At 44.3% G+C, this 20,343-nt stretch overlaps 1 protein-coding gene across 1 annotated transcript in view; it reads left to right on the top strand.

The window, feature by feature from the left end:
- The first annotated feature begins 518 nt into the window (after window positions 1–518).
- CACNA2D4 (calcium voltage-gated channel auxiliary subunit alpha2delta 4) overlaps window positions 519–20,343 on the top strand; it is a 57,003-nt gene continuing 37,178 nt past the window's right edge. Inside the window, exons 1-25 of the mRNA XM_053464369.1 lie at window positions 519–631; window positions 4,250–4,331; window positions 7,308–7,424; window positions 7,547–7,606; window positions 7,846–8,008; window positions 8,353–8,484; window positions 8,712–8,772; window positions 10,268–10,418; window positions 12,256–12,330; window positions 12,525–12,614; window positions 12,775–12,888; window positions 13,569–13,647; window positions 14,036–14,169; window positions 14,849–14,926; window positions 15,787–15,867; window positions 16,111–16,185; window positions 16,282–16,368; window positions 16,462–16,533; window positions 16,780–16,841; window positions 17,286–17,353; window positions 17,680–17,725; window positions 17,865–17,962; window positions 18,298–18,391; window positions 18,494–18,586; window positions 19,602–19,729. Of these exons, the coding sequence (XP_053320344.1) occupies window positions 549–631; window positions 4,250–4,331; window positions 7,308–7,424; window positions 7,547–7,606; window positions 7,846–8,008; window positions 8,353–8,484; window positions 8,712–8,772; window positions 10,268–10,418; window positions 12,256–12,330; window positions 12,525–12,614; window positions 12,775–12,888; window positions 13,569–13,647; window positions 14,036–14,169; window positions 14,849–14,926; window positions 15,787–15,867; window positions 16,111–16,185; window positions 16,282–16,368; window positions 16,462–16,533; window positions 16,780–16,841; window positions 17,286–17,353; window positions 17,680–17,725; window positions 17,865–17,962; window positions 18,298–18,391; window positions 18,494–18,586; window positions 19,602–19,729 (2,323 nt within the window). The 5' untranslated portion in view covers window positions 519–548. The remainder of the gene's footprint in view (window positions 632–4,249; window positions 4,332–7,307; window positions 7,425–7,546; window positions 7,607–7,845; window positions 8,009–8,352; window positions 8,485–8,711; window positions 8,773–10,267; window positions 10,419–12,255; window positions 12,331–12,524; window positions 12,615–12,774; window positions 12,889–13,568; window positions 13,648–14,035; window positions 14,170–14,848; window positions 14,927–15,786; window positions 15,868–16,110; window positions 16,186–16,281; window positions 16,369–16,461; window positions 16,534–16,779; window positions 16,842–17,285; window positions 17,354–17,679; window positions 17,726–17,864; window positions 17,963–18,297; window positions 18,392–18,493; window positions 18,587–19,601; window positions 19,730–20,343) is intronic.

The following is a 20,343-nucleotide window of genomic DNA, read 5'->3' as shown; positions in this document are numbered from 1 at the left end:
TATTTTTAATACATCAATGTTTTTGCAAGAATGTTTACATTTGTGAATATATATATACATTATAGTCTTTAGCAATAATAATAATAATAATTAATTACAGCAACCATAATAATAATAAATAACTGTAATTATTTTTAATTCTTCGATGTTTTAGTAAGCATTGGGCATAATTCTTTTTTTTTTCTCATTTTGTAAATGCTCCAGCAGCCAGAGGGTTAATATGAAGGCGGTTCCTGCGCTGTGATTGGTCAGTGGGATGTCTGTAATCCCCTGGATAGGATCCTGCAGATTATCTGTGATCAGAGAGAGGGATCTGTGAGAGGAGAGCAGACAAACTAGTGAGGGGGAGAGAGAGAGAGAAGTGGGGAGCAGACAGACCCGGGGAGACAGGTGGGAGAGGGGGGCAGGGGGGCATTAGAGGGGAGAAGTGAAGCCCATACTGAGGGTGGGGGGTACAAGTGACAGCACAGGGGGGGATAATTAGTGGGGGGAGCACCTGGAGTGCGTCCTGTGTCACCCCCACATGGCCTGATCCCCCGGGGGGCACCATGTGGGGCAGCTTTACTCTACTGTGGATCCTCCACGCGGGATGTGCAGCCCTCGGAGCCCAGAAGAGGATTCCCACGGACACGTGAGAGACTCTGCCCTAATATGTCTCCTGCCTGCCTATCTGCCCCATCTCCTGCCCCTGCACGCAGATACTTCTCCAGTACCTCATAATCTGCCCCAATAGCCCCTGCGTGCCCCGCATGCTCCCGGAACACCCCACACACCCCACAGCCTGCCTATCTGCCCCGGCACCTCCAGGGTCACCTCACCAGCACCTCATGGCATGCCCCGGTTAACCATTAAGTACCCCACAGGCTACCTATCTGCCCCAGCACCTCCGCTACTGTCTGTCACTGGTTCCAGGAACCTCTCCACATTTGCCCCCAGGGTCCCCAGTGCACCCACCTGCCCTGACATACCCTCAGAACATGTGACGTGTTAAATCTGCCCTGTCCACCCCAGCCCCCCCCCTGCATCAATACCTAAATCATCAGTATTGGTATAAATTGATCAGGAAACGATGGATTAAAGCCATTCGTATTATAAATACCCTTTAATCTGCCCCAGCTCTTATTTGCCCCGCTTTTTCAAATACACCAGTTCTTTCTAATTTCCCCATTAACCCCTTCCCTACCATCTCCTAGCATATACCCCGCTACCTACCTATCTGCCCCGAGCCCGGTTATCACCCAGGTGTGTTAATTGGCCAAGCACAGATCTGTGTATCTGCAGCAGCGCTGCGGTCAGACTCACCGGTCCGTCATCACATGCTGCGGTAGTGTTGTTGTAGTTACCCTGAGCGGGCACTCAGCTGCCCCAAACCCCCACTGCTGTGTCCAGACATGTGGCCCTATGTTATCATCCAAACCATGCCCCCTATATGCCCTGTATGGCCTGTATTTACCCCGGGATTCCCTATTTATATTAAATACCATTTGTTATGATTTATTAGTTTGTATAGCGCCATCATACTCCACGGCGCTGTTTATCCAGTCGGAGTGGGAATATACCCTGTACTGGGGTATTTCTGCTCGCTCTCAATGCTCTAATGTCATGCTTTGCCCCAACCCACGGTATTTGCATCCGCTGTCCCTATAACTGCCCCACTGGGGTATATCTGCACCCAATATACTAATACCTACCCTAGGGTGCCAAATCTGCACCCAGTATCCTGATACCCACCCTACGGCAGTCTATAAACACAAAGTATCCTAATACCCGCCTTGGGGTAGTTTATCTGCAGCTGGCATCCTGATATCCACCCATGGTATGTCTGCCCGCACCCAGGGCCGTATCACCCTTCCAAGTTTTATTATTTACCACCCTGAGGGGCCCTACATGTACCCACCCGGGGGATGTCTTTCTGCACCCGGTGTCTTAATACCCACCCCGGGGCAGTAAATCACCTCCAGGTGCGCTATCATTTCTATAGGTCTTTAGTCCCTTACAGGTTCATTTACACTAATAACTGGTGTACCCCAGATTCACAACGTACCCCCAAAAGTCAACGTGGGTGGGCAGCGTCCCCGTTAGTGTTTGATGGCCCTAGGGCAATGCCTTCTTATCTAAAAAAATTTTTGCTGGGAACACTTAATTGTCACGTGACAGAAAGGCAGGCGCCGATTGGTTGTTGCCATAGGAACTGAAAAAGCTTCTAAAAAGATCTGCTCCGGGGTATTTACCTAGCGTGCGGTTAATGTTTTGTCTAAGTGGGACTGCACCTTCAAAGGGTAATATGAGAGCGGATTGTGATTGCCGAGGTCTCCCCGGTTTTTTAATTGCCCCCCCCGGTTACAGTGTTGGAGCCGCCCCCCCCTCCTGTGTTATTCCATAAAACTTGTTTTTCCAGAGTTTTTTTTATATGTATCCGAGGGAAAAAAAAAAACAGAATTTGGCAGCTCAGGGAACAGAACCGGCTGTTTACTGCCTACATCCTGCGAATCCTCCGAGCGGGGAGGGGGTGACAGGGAGAGATGGTGATGAGGCATCTTGGGGGAGGAAGGCACTGCCGGCTATGCCAGCATGTACATGCGCGGATATCGTATAGAGCCGTACGCCTATCCAATGCATGGTTCAACCCCCTCACTGTATTACCCTCTACCACCTCTGCCAGGAGGCTGTTCCACCTATCTACTACCCTATTCTTGTGAAGCAGTTGAAAGTATCTGTGTGTTTAATTTCCTATTGATGACAATCAATATACAGAAGGGTTGATATTCTGTGGCCCTAAGCAGAACACGACATTAGGGCCCGTCAGACTTGCGCCTGTGCAGGGAACGACTTTGCCGGTGGCCCCCAAGCGGCCCTTTCTTGTAGTTAACCCTTTCCTTCACGTATAGGCAGAAAAAAAGATAGTAATTAATGTAACGTGCCGTGTTAGCTGATTGACGGAACATCCCAGTTTAGGCTGAGGGGGCGGGGCTGGTTGTGTAAGGGGTGGGGCTAACTTCAGGAAGTCTGAGGTGGGCAAGGCTGAGGGAGGGGAAGGGGTGTGGCCATACACTGCCCTGTGAAACAGGACTCGGAGACCCGGGGAAGCAGCTCCTCACCTGGAGACTCCTGAGCCAAACCAGTAGAGTTCCCAGGCGTGCTGGCTGCTTTTATGTCAGGAGCAACGCTCACCTGTATTCAAGCAGCGATTTTAACTGTGATATGCCAGCCGGGGTGCTAAGATCTTGGTTTATACGTGACCCGAAGAAGCTTCCCATTCACCCATTGTACAGCGCTGCAAAATATGATGGTGCTAGATAACAAACAATCAATAATAATAACACTGTTGATTGGATTTGGTCATTAACCCTTTAGTTCTAAGCAGTAAACAAACGCTAACTCCCTTACCCTCTCACTCCACTCACCCCTCTGCCTCCCCGGGGGCTTTTTTCACCCCAGTGATCACATAACAGGTCCTAGTGGGAGCGTCTCTTTAAGAGTTTTGGAGCGGCCCTGTGGACAACTGCTCCCGGGGCAGCCAGCCGACTGATTATGTCCTGTTTACGCGTTGTACAGCACTGCGGAATATGGGGGCGCTATATAGATCAATAACTAATAATGATAATAGATCATGGCTGTGGCTCATGCACCCTTCGCGAGCCGGTGACGAGGGCGATGCGGGAGAAGCAAAGCACGGAGCGAGCGTGCGGAGCGGGAAGATTTATGTGTTTACCGGCGAGGCAGCTGCCAGGTGCACCTGAATTAGACGGCAGCCCCCCCCGCCCCCCGCGAGGATCTCTTTATAGAACGGCCGATTTCATTGAAGATGGGAAAAAAAATCATCATAAACATTCAGGAAGAGAGAAATCCAGAAACATAGAATCTGCCGGCAGATCGGCCCCATTCGGCCCCCGTCTAGTCCACCCGTTTCTCCTGCTGTAAAGACTCAAACCTTAATCAATCGTTGGTCTCGTCTTAGATTCAGGAGCTGTATGTCTATCCCATGCATGTTTAATCCCCTCACTGTATTACCCTCTACCACTTCTGCTGGGAGGCTGTTCCCTTTATCTACCATCCTCTCAGTAAAGTAAAACAGTTAATATTATTTTTATTCATCCTATCCTAAGCACCACAATACTCCTAATGTTCTAATCACGGCAAAATATATTTTTTTGGTACGATTTTTCAATGATTGGCATTCAATTGAAATTTCTGGCGTTTTTTGTTTTTCCGGTAATCTGCTTTAACTCCTTTTTCTTTCTGTTTTCAGGGTTAAAGGATGGGCTGATACGTTCGGCGGTGAAACGTACTCCATGGTGGCTAAATATTCGGGGTCTCTCCTGTTGCAGAAGGTAAGAGTGTATCGGCGCAGGCTGGGCGATAGACGGCAACATGCGCGTTGAGGGCTTAGGATGATAATTGGATAAACTCGGCACAACCTGGTCGTAAATCAGCTGATCTCGGGCAAAAGTCATAAGGGATCAAAGCGGAATATCCGCTATATGCCCGAGGATGTTGTATACCCCCCCAGCGCATGGTGCGGATTCCCTGCACGATACCCCATCGTTATTTTTAATGAAAGTGACTTTTACCCCCCGTCCGGGTCTGAAAGGGTTAAAGGCGGTCTTCGTGAAGGGCTGTTGCTGTGCATTCTTACTCCGCGCAGGGAATAGACATGCCCCACATTCGTCAGATGGTGCTTGCCATGTGTCGGTGTATTAAATGGGTCACATGACCCCGGCGAGGACAGCTAGCCATGCAAGATTAAGACTAGCCCGGCCCCGGATTAGACCGAGAGGCACGTGCAGGAAAAAAAAAAACCCCACCGTTACGGATCCACATGGACCATCAGAAAGATTACCGGCCGGCTGGATAATCGGCAAATGAGGTTAAAACATAAAAAGCTTTTGGGCTTCGGTCCTCGTTTTGAGTGATTTACAAGCAAAAAGTTAAAAACAGCTAAAAATATTTTTGAAAAATGGCACAAAATTTTCATTTCTCAGGTTTCTCTGATTCTCGTTTTGAGGGATTATTGGGGGGTCTTTTATGTGATCACAGAAGGATAGAGTCAGGTTCAGGCTGTGTGGCCCTCAGACCTTGAGACTGGGGCAAAACCCTGAGAGTTCCTGGGTGTGTGTGTGTGTATATATTATTTATAAATATATATATATATATATATATATATATGGATGTGTGTGTGTATTAACCCTAAACATGCTGTATCCTTATGATACCTGTTAGCAATAGAACTACAGGTTATCTGTGCGGAAGAAAAATCTATATAATAGGCTGTAAATAAAAAATGATGCATAGTGCAAGGGTTAACGCGCCATTATTCTACTTTCTGTGAACTATACTATATTACACTATACTATATATAGTATACAGGTAAGAATAACTGCTGAAAAAAGAGCAAACCAGTCGTTAATCAGTGTGATTGATTAGATATACTTCAGCACATGGTAAATGCCTATAGGGGTCATGCTGTGTTAACCCATTCAGTGCTAAGGTTTCCGTTGGACTTTGTCAGTTCTAGTTTCGTCAGACCCTTTGAATGGAGGGACTGTAAGAAGCGCTGCGGGAATTGTTGGCATCTATATAAATAAAATACAGTAATAAAAATAATATCCCTGTGAGATATTAATGAGTTAATTTTGCCCTTCATTTAACCCCGCGCTGTATGGTTCCCGGGGGACCGGCGGGGTGATCTGCTTTGCTATGCCTGTTTCTGATGGGGATTTAATACGCCATCGCCAAAGCAGATATAATCGGGCATGAGTAAATTTCCGATGTGCGCCGTCTGCCAAATGATTTCCCATAATCCTCCACTCTTCCATTGAATAAACCAGAGCCGCGTCTCCCGAACTGGATCGAGCCCTAACTAATAATGTATCACGCCGCAGAGCTCTGCTCTCCTGTGTGCCCATGGCAGATACGCATTATCATTTTTTTTTTGTGTGTGTGCTAATTGCTCTAATTACTGTATCCGATTTGATAACGTTCTCTTCCTGCGTTCTTCGCTAATGAAATGTCACGTCAACGGCCATGGCAAAAAAGAAAAACAAAATATCATGACTAAGTGTTTTAATTGGATTTTTGTTGTAAACGTACTGATGGGATTTATTTCGGATCTCCTAAAGCCTGCTACACGTAAAATATTAAGATACATTATTACTGCGTTATTTAATATATAATATATATATAGAATGATGTTAATATATTATACCATTATATACTATTGTATTATATAATATATTTAACAATGCATTGTGTTATATCATTATATATTAATGTTTTATATATATATAATATATATGATTGTGTTATTATATAATAATATATAATAATATATTATGACATTGTTATTATATCATTATATATTTAAGTTATGTAAACAATATAAAATATATCATTAATGTGTAATATTAGATTATTATGTGATATAATGTAAACTAATATATTAATGTTATTATATAGTAATATAAAATATAATATTATATGAGATCATTATATTTTATTATATAATAATGTAAAATAATATATTATCGCGCTATTACATTTTATTGTTGTTGTTGTTGTTATTATTATTATTAGTATCGTTATTATTATATAACCATATTGCAGGGTTACAGATACATGCCAGACATAATATGCCAAAATTACATCCTAAAGTATATTATTATATGGGGGGGGCAGTTATGTGGAAAAACACCACTGCAATATGACCTGTAGGATAATAGATAACAAGTGATTCTAGTGCGAAGTTTGAAATGTTGTCCTGTCACCATGGCAACCAGTGATGGGTTCCAATCAGCAGGAAGACTACATTGGTAGATATAATGATAAGAACGCAATTCAAACTTTGCCCCAGAATTAATTCCTTGGCGCATGTTCGCAGTGAATCATAAAAAGACTACCATCTTCAGCAAAAAAAAATATTTATTTGATAACAATGCCCTAAAAGCTGCAATAACGTATATAGAAGGAGCAGATAGGTTCCTAAATTTAATTGGGCACACCTCTAACCACACCCCCTAAACAACAGCCCTTTTTGACCATTTGGAATGTTAGGAGATATGATACGACTCTATAGAATCTTCTATTAACATCGTTTTATGAAGTCATCTGACTGCTTCTTAGGCGCTTCTGCTGGCATCTATGACGGCGTGAGTCCAGGATGGGAAACTTGAGTCTTACTCCATGTTGGATCATTCTTTATATCAGCTAAAAAATGTTTTAGAAGTATGTGAGAGGATGGCTGAAGGCTTGTAGGTGGCTCCAGAACGTTTTTGAGCTGAGGAACGTGTCGTCTGTTCTCCCTTTCACAGAAGTATAAAGATGTGGAGCCCACGCTTCGTATCGAGGAGGTTGACGGTCTGGAATTAGTCCGGAAGTTCTCTGAGGAAATGGAGAGCATGCTGAGGAGGAAGGTCGAGGCCGTACAGGTAAGGCTCCTGGACGGTGTAAGAGTCCTGTGTCTTTGTTACAAGTAATGTTCTTAAGCCGTCCATCTCTTATCTGCCCCTATAACCTCCGCGCTTCTTTTCCCCCCCCCACCCCTGTCCAGAGGCTGGTCGAGGCTGCAGAAGAAGCCGATTTAGATCATGAATTTAATGCTTCCTTAGAGGTGAGTGCTTGCTCAACACCCGAGTCCCTACATCGTGTTTAAATCAACGAGTTAATGGACTTTTTCAATTATTACTCCAATTATTTAAGGGTCATCCGTGATACATTATAACAAATATGCCGCTGTTCAGTACTGAATACTAGACTTGCGTTAACTGTTTGTTAAATGTTATATTTTTGTGAATTATTACGTCTCTGTCTGTTTGCAGTGTATGATGTATGTTTTGTTTTTTTTTGCAGTTTGAATACTACAATTCCGTGAGAATAAACGAGAAGGACGAAAATAATAATTATCTGGAGCTCGGAAATGAATTCATTCTGGAGACCAATGAGCATTTTAATAATCTGATGGTGAACACAACTCTCAGCAACATCCAGCTTCCCACCAATGTCTATAATAAAGGTGAGGCTCTCTGCCTATTGACAGAGGTCCATGATGAAGACCTCTTGACAAAGGTTTATGATGAAGGCCTTTTGACGGAGGCTTATGATGAAGATCTCTTGACAGAGGTCCCTGATAAAGTTATCTTGACTGAGGTCCATGATGGAGTCCTCTTGACTGAGGTCCATGATGAAATTCTCCTGACAGAGGGCTATGACAAAGGGCTCTTGACAGAGCTTTTTCTTGTACTTTCTCATGTCGTTCTTTTAGACACTTTTAACTTTTATGCATTATTCTCTACAAAAAAGAGCTTCTGCATTAGGTCAAAGAAATGTCACTGTAAGCGTTAATATCTTACTCCATAGACCCAGATATTCTGAACGGCGTTTACATGTCTGAAGCACTAAACCCTATTTTTGTGGACAATTTCCGACGGGACCCGACTCTCACCTGGCAGTACTTTGGCAGCTCCACTGGCTTCTTCAGGCTTTATCCAGGTAAGTGCTGGTAAGTCCCTATAGGATCTGTATGAGGTGGTATCAGATTTTTCTAGATGTCTGTAGCTTGGCGGTAGTCTATAATGGTATCTTGGAGCTTGCGCAGTTTTAGCTAGATGGTAATAGTGCCTGTGTGTATACTTGGACTGCGTTGAATGCAGAGCACCTGTTACTTTCCCCTCTACTCAGAATTAGAAGGTGTGCATTAAAAGTCTTATCTCGTTCAGGTATTAAATGGGTCCCGGATGAAAATGGAGTGATCTCGTTTGACTGCAGGAACCGGGGCTGGTGAGTATTATTATATATTATATCTCCTTTCTCTCCAGTGTCCCCATTTATTTCTCTCCTCATTATATTAATTTTATTTGTGTTCCCCATTCATTTCTCGGTGTCTCCCCCATTTAAAATATGTTTATTCTACATTTATCCATTTATTTATTTGTACCCCTTCATATGGAACATTCTGTGTTTCCTGTTTGGTTATTTGGGTCTCTCCCAATTTAATTCCCCAACCTTCCCTCGTCCATTTATTTGTAACACTTGCTGTCCATTTCCCTGTATTTCCACATTAACTTTACTTAATGAACTTTGTCATTTATTTCACTCCTTGCCTCTCCCCATTCATTTCACTCCTTCACTTACCCCTTTCATTCCTCGCTATCACTCTCCCCATTATTTTTTTTACTCCATGTTCCTTCCCATTCATTTCACTCCATGCCTCATTCGTTTCACTCTATGCCTCTCCTCATTCATTAGACTCTATGCCTCTCCTCATTCATTTGACTCCATGCCTCTCTGTTACCTCCCCTCTTCTCTCTCATTCATCTACCCATTCATTTGTCCATTTATTTAGCTCTATCTTTCCCTACCCATTTCTCTTTTCCTTGCCCCTTTTACACCTTTTCCCAGATGTGTCACTCGCTTGTTGCCCCACAAAAGTCTTTAACTTTTGGTAAAATATATCTTGTCTATTTTTTTTACTGTTTCTTGGGTTTCTTGGATAAAAAAAAATGGAGCTTTGTTTATAAATAGTTGTATATTTTTGGCCCCAGAAGTATTTATTTATCAGGCGTGCTGCTGCTGCTGATGATGCAGATGTATTTTCCACAATAATAAATCTTACATTTTTTTTTTTGTTTGCAAGACAAAAACTTGCAGAATTAATTGCATGATATTCTCAGAGCCTGAATGCTATTCCAAGGGTTATTCACAATGCCATTAAAATAAAAAAAGAAAAAACAAATCTTAATATTGGGAAACGTCATATATATAAATATATAATATTTTGAGAATTTAGGTATTTTATACATTACAAGTTTAGTTTTCATTGACGTAATTTGCGCCCTGAGATCTGTGTGGGTAAAAACTATGCCCTCCTGGTGTTAGACCCTGAAGAATTCACGTCTCCTCTTAAATTGCTCCTTTCGAGGGATCTGTATTTAAAATATTTCTCCTGTTGATTATTCTTTACAGGTTTGCTTCTATTATTTAAAAAAATCGGAAACTGGCAGTATTGATTGTCTCCCACGATCCTTTTGAGCCAGACCATAATATCATGTTTTTTTTCCAGCTTTCATCTAATAATAAAAAAAAAAAGCTATGACCCCTTCCTTGCCGCTATTTAATGATTTAATTTATTAGTATAATATGAATATAATATTTATTTTTAATATGGGTATAAAATAATAAAATAAATAAACAATGTTTCCTTGTCTTTGTGGTCTCAGCTCTGGCTGTTGCCATCTCTGTTTATAACATTTTTATCTGTTCTTTTCTGTTGAAGGTACATCCAAGCAGCCACTTCCCCGAAGGATATAGTAATAGTGGTTGACATCAGCGGTAGCATGAAAGGGTTAAGGATGACCATCGCCAAGCATACCATCAGCACTCTGTTGGACACACTGGGGGAGAATGACTTTGTGAACATCATCGCGGTAAGTCTGGGTCATTATGCCGGTCCCATCATGCAGCAGGCGAGTATGGATCAAAAGGGTGGGATCATCCTAAATAGACTGGTTTGACCTTAACGTAGACCAGTCTCGTGATGCTGGAGGTAGCACTCGATCTACACATTATGCTAAACAAATCTCTGCCAAGTGAACAGACAAAATAATTATTCCCTCTATATAAATATTGTGTTTGGGGCTTGTGACGTTCAGGTTCTGCATGATTATTCCTCCCCATGAAGGTATTCCCCCTATTATTAAGCTGCTGATTGTTGTTGATTGGATCAGGCAGCTTTTGTTAGAGCAGGGAGAGGAGAAGGGAGAGGAATACAGCAACGGAGATTGGTTAGATACAGGGGAAAGCATGGAATTAAATTAACAGGGAGAGGCACGGGGTGAAATGAAATTAGTGGGGAGAGGCACGGGGTGAAATGAGTAGGGGAGGCATGGGGTGAAATGAGTGGGGGGAGGGGAGAGGCATGGGGTGAAATGAGTTGGGGAGGGGAGAGGCATGGGGTGAAATGAGTGGGGAGGGGAGAGGCACGGGTTGAAATGAGTAGGGGAGGCATGGGGTGAAATGAGTGGGGGGAGGGGAGAGGCATGGGGTGAAATGAGCGGGGGGAGGGGAGAGGCATGGGGTGAAATGAGTGGGGAGGGGAGAGGCACGGGTTGAAATGAGTAGGGGAGGCATGGGGTGAAATGAGTGGGGGGAGGGGAGAGGCATGGGGTGAAATGAGTGGGGGGAGGGGGAGGCATGGGGTGAAATGAGTGGGGGGAGGGGGAGGCATGGGGTGAAATGGGTGAGGGGAGAGGCACGGGTTGAAATGAGTAGGGGGAGGCACGGGGTGAAGTGAGTGGGGGAGAGGCACGGGGTGAAGTGAGTGGGGGGGCACGGGGTGAAATGAGTGGCATGAAGTACAAATTGAGGTTGATGGGGAAACGGACTCAGATCTCAGCTTCTCTCAGATTCTTTAAGCTACTGATTGACAAACGTTCTGTAAACAGTTTTAATGTTTCTTTATGTTAAAAGCAGTGAATTCAGTGATTAAAGGTTTCGAGCGGAATCTTCAGCTCTATGAATTATTTATTTAAACATTCTTTCTGCTGTTAACCACCGTGTTCTCTCTGAAGACACGAGCGCGCGGTCTGAGCCGTGAAATGAAGCTTCTCGTTTGGCGTCTTCTACCCAGACTGACAGTAAAAAGCTGTTCGGCTGGATCAGGGGGTCTCCAAGCTGTGGCCCTCCAGCTGTTGCAGGACTGCATCTCCCATAATGCTCCTTCAGCATAACTGTATTTTTATTAAAAAACAAAAAAAACAACAAATAGGGACATTGATTTTAATAAAATGATTTAATATTTGTTTTTAACCCCTTAAAGACAATGGGTTGTCTTGTACGGGCTTTGTCATGAAGGGGTTAATATATATATTTTACATTTATTTTTTATCCACTCTGAATGTTAATTCATACCACGGATTCTTTGGAAATAGATTTCTATTGAAATGTAACTGTTCAATATATAAAAAAAAATCTAACAATAAGTTAACAATACACATTTTTAATATAAAAATAAATGTAATAAACTTAAAAACAGATATACTGTAAATCCATGAAGTTAATTTGTTCTTGAGCGCCACCTAGTGGTCAGTTTTAATTACTTGGTGCAAATGTGCTCTTTTTCACTGGGATGCTAGGTCACCAAATATATATTTTTTTTATGAGGATAAATGTTTATATTCTTTCTACTTTAAGTTACCCAGCAATGTAATAAACATCTCTATCTTACACAAATGATTTAATATGCCTTATGTGTTTTTATCCCAGTACAATGATTATGTCCATTACATCGAGCCGTGTTTCAAAGGGATCCTCGTACAAGCGGACAGGGATAACCGAGAGGTAAGTCGAAACCCAAACCCCTTCTCTGGTGCATCATAAGTTCTTCAGTGACATCTTGAACGTGTGACCAACAATGGTCCCAGTCAACAGTTCTCCATTGGAGCCTTTGGCTATTTCCCCCCCCCCGACTCCCCACCATCCTTGTCCTTCACCGTCTCCCGTCTGAAAACGTCCCTGCCGCTTCTCTATTCCAGCACTTCAAACAGTTAGTGGACGAGTTGCAGGCAAAAGGTGTCGGAACCGTTAATAAAGCTCTCATCGAAGCCTTCAAAATCCTAAAAGAGGTACGAAACTAAAACATACGGGTCAGTTGGTGGCTCGGCACGGGGTCGTTGAACCACAACTCCCATGATCCCCTGTCTAAAGCACGCGTGTTAAAATATCTGCCGTGATAAGACGTACGGATGTTCTCGGCTTTGATCTTTGGACGTTCTGTCTCCTCAGTTCCGTGAAGCAGGTCAGGGTGGGCTTTGTAACCAGGCCATCATGCTGATAACGGACGGCGCGGTGGAAGATTACGAGCCGGTGTTTGAGAAGTACAACTGGCCGGATAGAAAAGTAGGTTCTGCGGTGCCCCTCGTAAAACCTGTCTCTGTACACCCGGTTCCTATCGGAATTATTATGACCACCGCCTGTGAGACCCCACCACCAAACCCTCCACCAAATCTACCTGACCATTATCTGACCGCGCTGGGATAAGCTACTGTGTGTCGGAGTGTTCTCCTTCAACCGTTGTTATGTTTTTATTAATTACATTGTTACAATTTCATAAATGGTCTTCGGTTGGAGTCTATGATGGCGCTTAGTGGTCCCAACCAACTGGAGCCCAGCAGAACAAGCAACGGTCACTGAACTGAATATTTGAAGCTTAGTCTGTGCTGTTATATATCTGACTACGTGCGGGAGGAACGCCATCCAAATATATGTCCACCTGACCACATGTATCCGCACGTATCCCATATATCTACACGTAACATACTAGGCTAACTAACCAGGTGGCATTGGTTGTCCTCTTTTGAGACACACAGGCTCATCCATCAATGTCTTCCCCCCCCCCGGGCTATATGGACAGATGGATTCCGTGGCCGATTTAGTCTTTGGCTCCTAACGAATCCATTAATTTCATGAATAAAAACTGGAAGGAATTTCAATGCTGTGACCTAGAAAAGGAACCAAAAAGGGGCAGTTTACGAAGTCCTTCATAGCTCGTTCCATGAATCTTTTTTTCATTCTTTCAGGTACGGATGTTCACGTATCTCATAGGCAGAGAGGTGACGTTCGCGGAGAACGTGAAGTGGATCGCCTGCAGCAATAAAGGTATCGTACTGAAAATGTTGGATCCATTAACTCCTTGGTTGTCTTTAATGCTACCTGTGACCTTGAAGGTCATTCTATTCAACTTGAAGGCCTCCTTTTTTATGGTTTGATTGAGTTTATTCAGACAGAACATACGCTACCCAGTTATGTTCTGGATTAATGGAGTTGCCGAGCCCAACGGCCCAGAATTGATGTTCTTGCGCTCAGCTTTACACTTCAGTTCTTATTTTTCCAGCAGTCAGATAAAATATGTGGGCTCTGGTCTTTTGTAGATAATGTCACAGCCAGAAAAAATCTTTGGGGTATTGTGATAATAATACTAGGAGCCCGCTTGCTAGGCTCGGCCATCGCGATTGCCCTCCAGTGTGTACCTGTGCTCCCTCTCCAGGCTACTACACTCAGATCTCCACTCTGGCCGACGTCCAGGAGAACGTCATGGAGTACCTTCACGTGCTGAGCCGGCCGATGGTAATCAACCACGACCACGATATTATCTGGACAGAGGCCTATATGGACAGCGCGGTGAGTGACCGAGGACGGGGCGCTTTTGTCAGTGGCCCCTGTCGTTATATCATTGTAAGGTGTCACTCGATACGCAACGTTGACCCGAGTCCCGCTACGTGGCCCACACTCATTTGTCTGAACCCTCACTCGTTACCCAGGCTCGCAGCTCATCTGTATAGCCCCCTCAGAGATTTCTGGGGTCTTGCGGGTTCCAGGTTTCCGTCTGAAGCAGCGTTATCTGCCTCCCTGTTCATTTCTCATTATAACGCCCTGTTTTCTCACCCTGTTCTACCCTATCCGTGTCTTCATGGTCACCAGCTGCCCCAATCCGACGAGGTAACCTGTCCTCTGGGTGTTGTGATCTGCCTGTGTATCTTGTGTTGCTGTGGTGGTAGTGTGATTAGTCTCTGAAGTGTGTGTAAGTGTCACTTTGTGTAAGCCGCACTTTGTGGTGCCGTTGCCGTTGCCGTGGTAGAAAAGCAGCGATCAGTATTTTTATGCCCTACCTGAATGTCGATAAGCTTCATAACATTTAATGTGTTGGATATTTGATTTTATTATTTAGAAGGATTATTTTCAGTGGGTCACCAAGCACCGCTTTACCAGGACAGATTTCACAAACAGTCCCCAAGGCTTCTCTGGAGTGTAGGAATAGAGTCCACATCGCCCGTTACTAACAAATGTTCTGTATCTTCAGCTCTTCGCATCCCAAGCTCAGAGCCTTCTGCTGATGACCACGGTGGCCATGCCTGTATTCAGCAAGAAAAACGAGACGGTAAGCAATAGACGCAGCGAAACACGAGAGAGAGAGAGAAGATGCGGGGTTTGGGTATTTAAAATAAATGATAACAACATGGAATTCCTAAAGGGGGCGCGTCAAGTGTTGGGTGGGTTTCCATTGGGCCATTGGAACACAGGAGTGATGGGAGTGATAAAGGGCCATTGGAACATGGGAGTGATGGGAGTGATAAAGGGCCATTGGGACACAGGAGTGATGGGAGTTATAAAGGGCCATTGGAACACAGGAGTGATGGGAGTGATAAAGGGCCATTGGAACTCAGGAGTGATGGGAGTGATAAAGGGCCATTGGACCGCAGGAGTGATGGGAGTGATAAAGGGCCATTGGAACTCAGGCGTGATGGGAGTGATAAAGGGCCATTGGACCGCAGGAGTGATGGGAGTGATAAAGGGCCATTGGAACACAGGAGTGATGGGAGTGATAAAGGGCCATTGGAATATGGGAGTGATGGGAGTGATAAAGGGCCATTGGAACATGGGAGTGATGGGAGTGATAAAGGGCCATTGGAACATGGGAGTGATGGGAGGGATAAAGGGCCATTGGAATATGGGAGTGATGGGAGTGATAAAGGGCCATTGGGACACAGGAGTGATGGGAGTGATAAAGGGCCATTGGGACACAGGAGTGATGGGAGTGATAAAGGGCCATTGGAACATGGGAGTGATCTATGAAACTACATTCTGGCAGCACATGGCTTGACGGTGACCACTTTTAGGAGACTATTGATTTAAGGTGGCATTTTAGCCACATGGTAGAAAATTAAGGCATGTCTTTACTGTCCCTTTAACACCACGGTATGGAATTAGCATTTTTACTTTTCTTCTTTTCCCCTATAGAGATCAGAAGGGATCCTTTTAGGCGTGGTGGGATCGGATGTGCCCCTGCGCGAACTCCTAAAGCTGGCCCCTAGGTATAAGGTAAAAAGAAATGACGTCTAACATGCCGGCCAACATTTTCTTAAAAAAAAAAGAAAACGGTGCAATATTTTCGAAAACTTTTTTTTAATCAGATACTAGTGATTAAGAAAAAATGGTGGGAAGAGAGCATTAGGATTTCGGTTAAAACGCAGCCGGCCCGTCTGCTTCTTTGATCTCGTGTGAAACGTAATGTGCCGAGAATCCCTTCCAACGCTAATTAGAGATATTTTATCTTCGTCGCAGCTTGGTGTCCATGGCTATGCCTTCCTGAATACCAATAACGGGTATATTCTTTCTCATCCTGACCTTCGCCCCCTGGTAAGTAAATGCGGGGGTCCGCGTGGGCTTTTTACGTCCGTGAAGATCGGGTTTCTAAAATATCACATTTTCTACGATATCTGTTTCTTTTTTTAGTACAAGGAAGGGAAAAAGCTCAGACCGAAGCCGAATTACAACAGCGTGGACCTTTCCGAGGTGGAGTGGGAAGATCGGGACGAGATTGTGAGCCACAGCTTTGTGATCATTTAGTAGATCTCTATTTTTTTAAAGGGCCGAACCTTTCAGGGATAACGTGTTTATCTGTTCCGCACTTAGCTTCGGACCGCCATGATCAACGGTGAGACGGGGTCCCTGACCATGGAGGTGAAGGTGCCGGTCGATAAAGGGGTGAGTGGCGTCTACGTGTCACGTTCACTTTAAATCATTTCTGGCGCGGTAACTATACAGCGGGTAGCGCCCCAAAACTTCTACTACTCACACGGTTTTAACCAGGAATACGCAAATATATATAAACGCCAACTCAAGTGCTTTAACCCCTTAAGGACATTGGGCGGTCCCTAAACCCATTGAAAACAATGCATTTTAAGCCCTTTGTCATTAAGAGGTTAAATGTTTTATGTTGTCCTTATCCAGAAACGCGTCCTGTTCCTGACCAGCGATTACTTCTACACGGACATCAGTGACACCCCATTCAGGTAAAGAACTTTTGGACCATTCATGCTTCTCGTGGTCGGCATGTATTGTACGATAAGAGGTACTTTCTAGCTATAAATGGGGAGTTATGGTGTGAAAACTCCAGCGAATGGTCCACGGTCTAGAAATAGAGATCAATGTTCCTCTGTGTCCCAGAATGCTTCTAATCATATATCCGTATCGGGGTTACATACACCCCAAAAGGGAAAGAGAACACCAGAGCCCCCCAAATCAAAGCTCTGTATCTACTGACGATTCTTCCATCAAATGCTTTTATATCCAAAGAGGGGACCTGACCTCACAATGTCCTCTCAATGTCCTGAGGTCATCATGCACAAGAACTTGGGGTCGTTTCAGAAAGTTGTGATGTCATAGCGATGACAGAAAAGGACCAATTGGCCCATCTAGCTCTTTATTTTTTAATCGCCTCTATAATTCACTTACAGTCTTGGGGTTGTGTTGTCGAGAGGACACGGAGAGTATATTCTTATCGGGAACACGTCCATGGAAGAAGGTGAGCGTCATGCGACCATACACGAAAAAACTGAGGGATGCTTTTGTGTGAGGGGGGTTGTTTTTATTGTCCCGAAGGGGGCAGTACGGTTGCCATGGCATTCGAAGAGCCCCCAGTTTACAGTATAACAAAAAAGAGGTACAATAAGTGATGTAAAATAATAAGTGACATAGATATGGGGTCAACCGATCTTTTGATTTGGGTACAACAGGTAGGAATAAATTGGGAAAGGAGGACCCCCCCCCAATGTAATACCTTTTAATAAATCCATCCTGCAGTCTTACCTTGTGTTTCGCTCGCACTATTCCCTTCTCTGTGTCTTGTAGGGCTGCATGATCTTCTTCATCCAGATCTTACCCTGGCCAACGAATGGTGAGAATAAGCGTGTATGGCTCTCTATAACTGGTGGCGGGGGGCTTTGAATTGGTATTTTTTTTGGGGGGGGGGCGTATGCCTTCTAACCGTAGGATTTTTATCCTAGTCTTACAACTAACCGACTTTAATTCTCTAGGATATATTGTATCACTGATATAGACCCTGCTCACCGGAAGCTAAACCAGCTGCAGGCCGTCACTCGGTTTCTGATGGGAGAAGATCCCGACTTGGAGTGTGAGTTATGCTGCAAACTCTACTATCGTGCGCCTCCGTTACCACCATAGCTGGATTTCTGCTCCTATGTCTCAAAATACTCAAATAGTCGAGTATTCTATACACATTATTGGGGCTTTTAGGGCTGTAGAACCCTGCGATACCCCCATACCCAGCAAATGTTCCGAGCTCCTAGAAAAAAGGGGACTCGGGAGGAAAGAGGGACGGTCTGGGGTCCAGGGAGGGACTAGCCCTCTTAAACAGGGACACTTGGGAGATATTTAATGCAGATGATAATTATTTGTATGTCTGTATGACAGCTATGGAGTAATATGATATCTGCCTCTGATTCCCAGGTGATGAAGAACTGGTTCAGGAGGTCCTGTTTGACGCGGTGGTCACTGCTCCACTGGAAGCCTATTGGACGCAGCTGGCCCTAAATATGTCCGGGTAACGTAGCCAGCGAATGCGGCTCCTTCTAGCGAGTTACGTAGAAACCAGGCGTCCTGGACTGTGATTTAATGGCTTCTCCTCCCTGTTGTTCTCCCGTAGCCAAGACGAAGGGATAGAAGTTGCGTTTCTGGGAACGCGGGCTGGACTTATGAGGACAAATCTGTTTGTGGGGCCGGAGCGGCTGTCCAACAAGTAAGTGGGGTGCCATAGCGGTCAGCCGCTGACACTCGTCGAGTTGCCACCAGTGTCCTTTTTTCCACTGCCTTATATCCATACCTGGGAACTTTATGCTCTGGCTACCTGGAGCCCCCCTTTGCAGACAGGAAGTAAGCGGGCAGGAAGTCCTGCTGATGTCATTGGGCGATCCCGCTGATGTCATTGGGCGATCCCGCTGATGTCGGCGGAACGCCACTGTTTAATGGGCAGATGGCTGGGGAGTGGGGCGTGTGAGAAGCCATGTTTTTACTGGAGTCTCCACGTGTACTTCTGTCACAGAGAAGGCTTTGCTACACATGACTTGACTATTAGCCCCCGTATGTCCTAGATGGCCAGTCCGAGCCTGTTAAATAAATAAGAACTGTGAACACGCATATAATGGACACGCGTGTAATGAACACAGTCACGGCTGTACGACATGGTCTTGCACCACCTAGCGGTGGCAGACAGAACAGTCACCCAAGCTCTTCAAGTGTTAAAGCAGATGCGGCTTTTCTGAAATGCTGCATTTTACTGTTTTCTATCGTAAATAAACCCGTATTATGAATTATTTTTTTTTAAATATATATATATATATATATTTGTACATCACCTTGTCGTCTGTGGACACTTTCCACTTTATCCCATAAGAATAATTACTTATAAATATAACATTTTTCATAATTTAAGTTTTCGTATTATAGGGAAAGAGACCTTAGCGATGGGATTCCATCTCAATAATTGGTATTTTCTGCCTTTTGATGAATAGATTTTTGTTATTTGTACTTTGCTGTGTAAATCGCCAGACATTTAACCCTCCAGCTGTTCTTAAGCTCCAACTCCCATCATCCTCACCCTGTCTACAGGATACAGCACAGCGTAGTAGGAATATAATGCATAGAGAGATGGTTATGTACGGCTAGGATAGACTCTCTCCTGAAGAGCTTGCAATCTGGGTTGGTACAATCTAGAGTCCTCGGCTAAAACATGCCGCCTAAATCTGCCGTTTCAGGAAGTTCCTCCATTACGAAGAGAAGGAGAGTATTTTTACGATGGACCATTTCCCGCTGTGGTACAGAAGGGCCGCGGAGCATCCGGCGGGGAGTTTTGTGTTCCACGTGCCGACAGACGACAGCCCAGGTAATGGGGGGGCGGGGGGTGCTGCTTATTACTGTGCGGCCGCCGACCCGAATGTTAACAAAGGACGAGCTACCACGAAATTCTAATAAACTCCTGGGTTCAGATCGTTGTGAGCCTGTACCTGTACGGGCTTTGTCATGAAGGGGTTAAACACTAAAACCAAAAGCATTTGGGAGGGGGGGATGTGTAAGAAATATTTCTAAGAGTCGGCTGTTTCTAACCCTCTAAAAAAATATAAATAATTTTGCGTTATTATTGGTGGTATCTGCGAGAAAACCAAACAACGGGAACACAAAAAAAAAACATAGGAAAAATTCAGGTCTTAAATTGAGATTTATTTGGCGGCGTAATACAGGGGGGTACCGTGGATGTTTTAGGTCTATAAAGTGTTCCAAACAAAAAGAAGTTCCTCGTTCTAGGTGCTTCAACCTGTGTCGCTAGGATACAATGAATTAAAAAAATAAAGTCTGCCATGAATGTGTTCTGTATTGGTCTTCTAGATGTTATAACGGTTTGTATTTTTTTTAATGTCTTCCCTGTCTGCTATATTTTGATTGTCTCCACCAAGTCCCGTTACCCAAACAGACTCTGCCGGTGCGGTTTTTGTTTTACGC

Source organism: Spea bombifrons, chromosome 4 (assembly GCF_027358695.1).
Source record: "Spea bombifrons isolate aSpeBom1 chromosome 4, aSpeBom1.2.pri, whole genome shotgun sequence".
Lineage (NCBI taxonomy): Eukaryota > Metazoa > Chordata > Amphibia > Anura > Pelobatidae > Spea > Spea bombifrons.
Note: the sequence above shows the minus strand (reverse complement) of the source record. Positions and strands in the feature narration are given on the sequence as shown.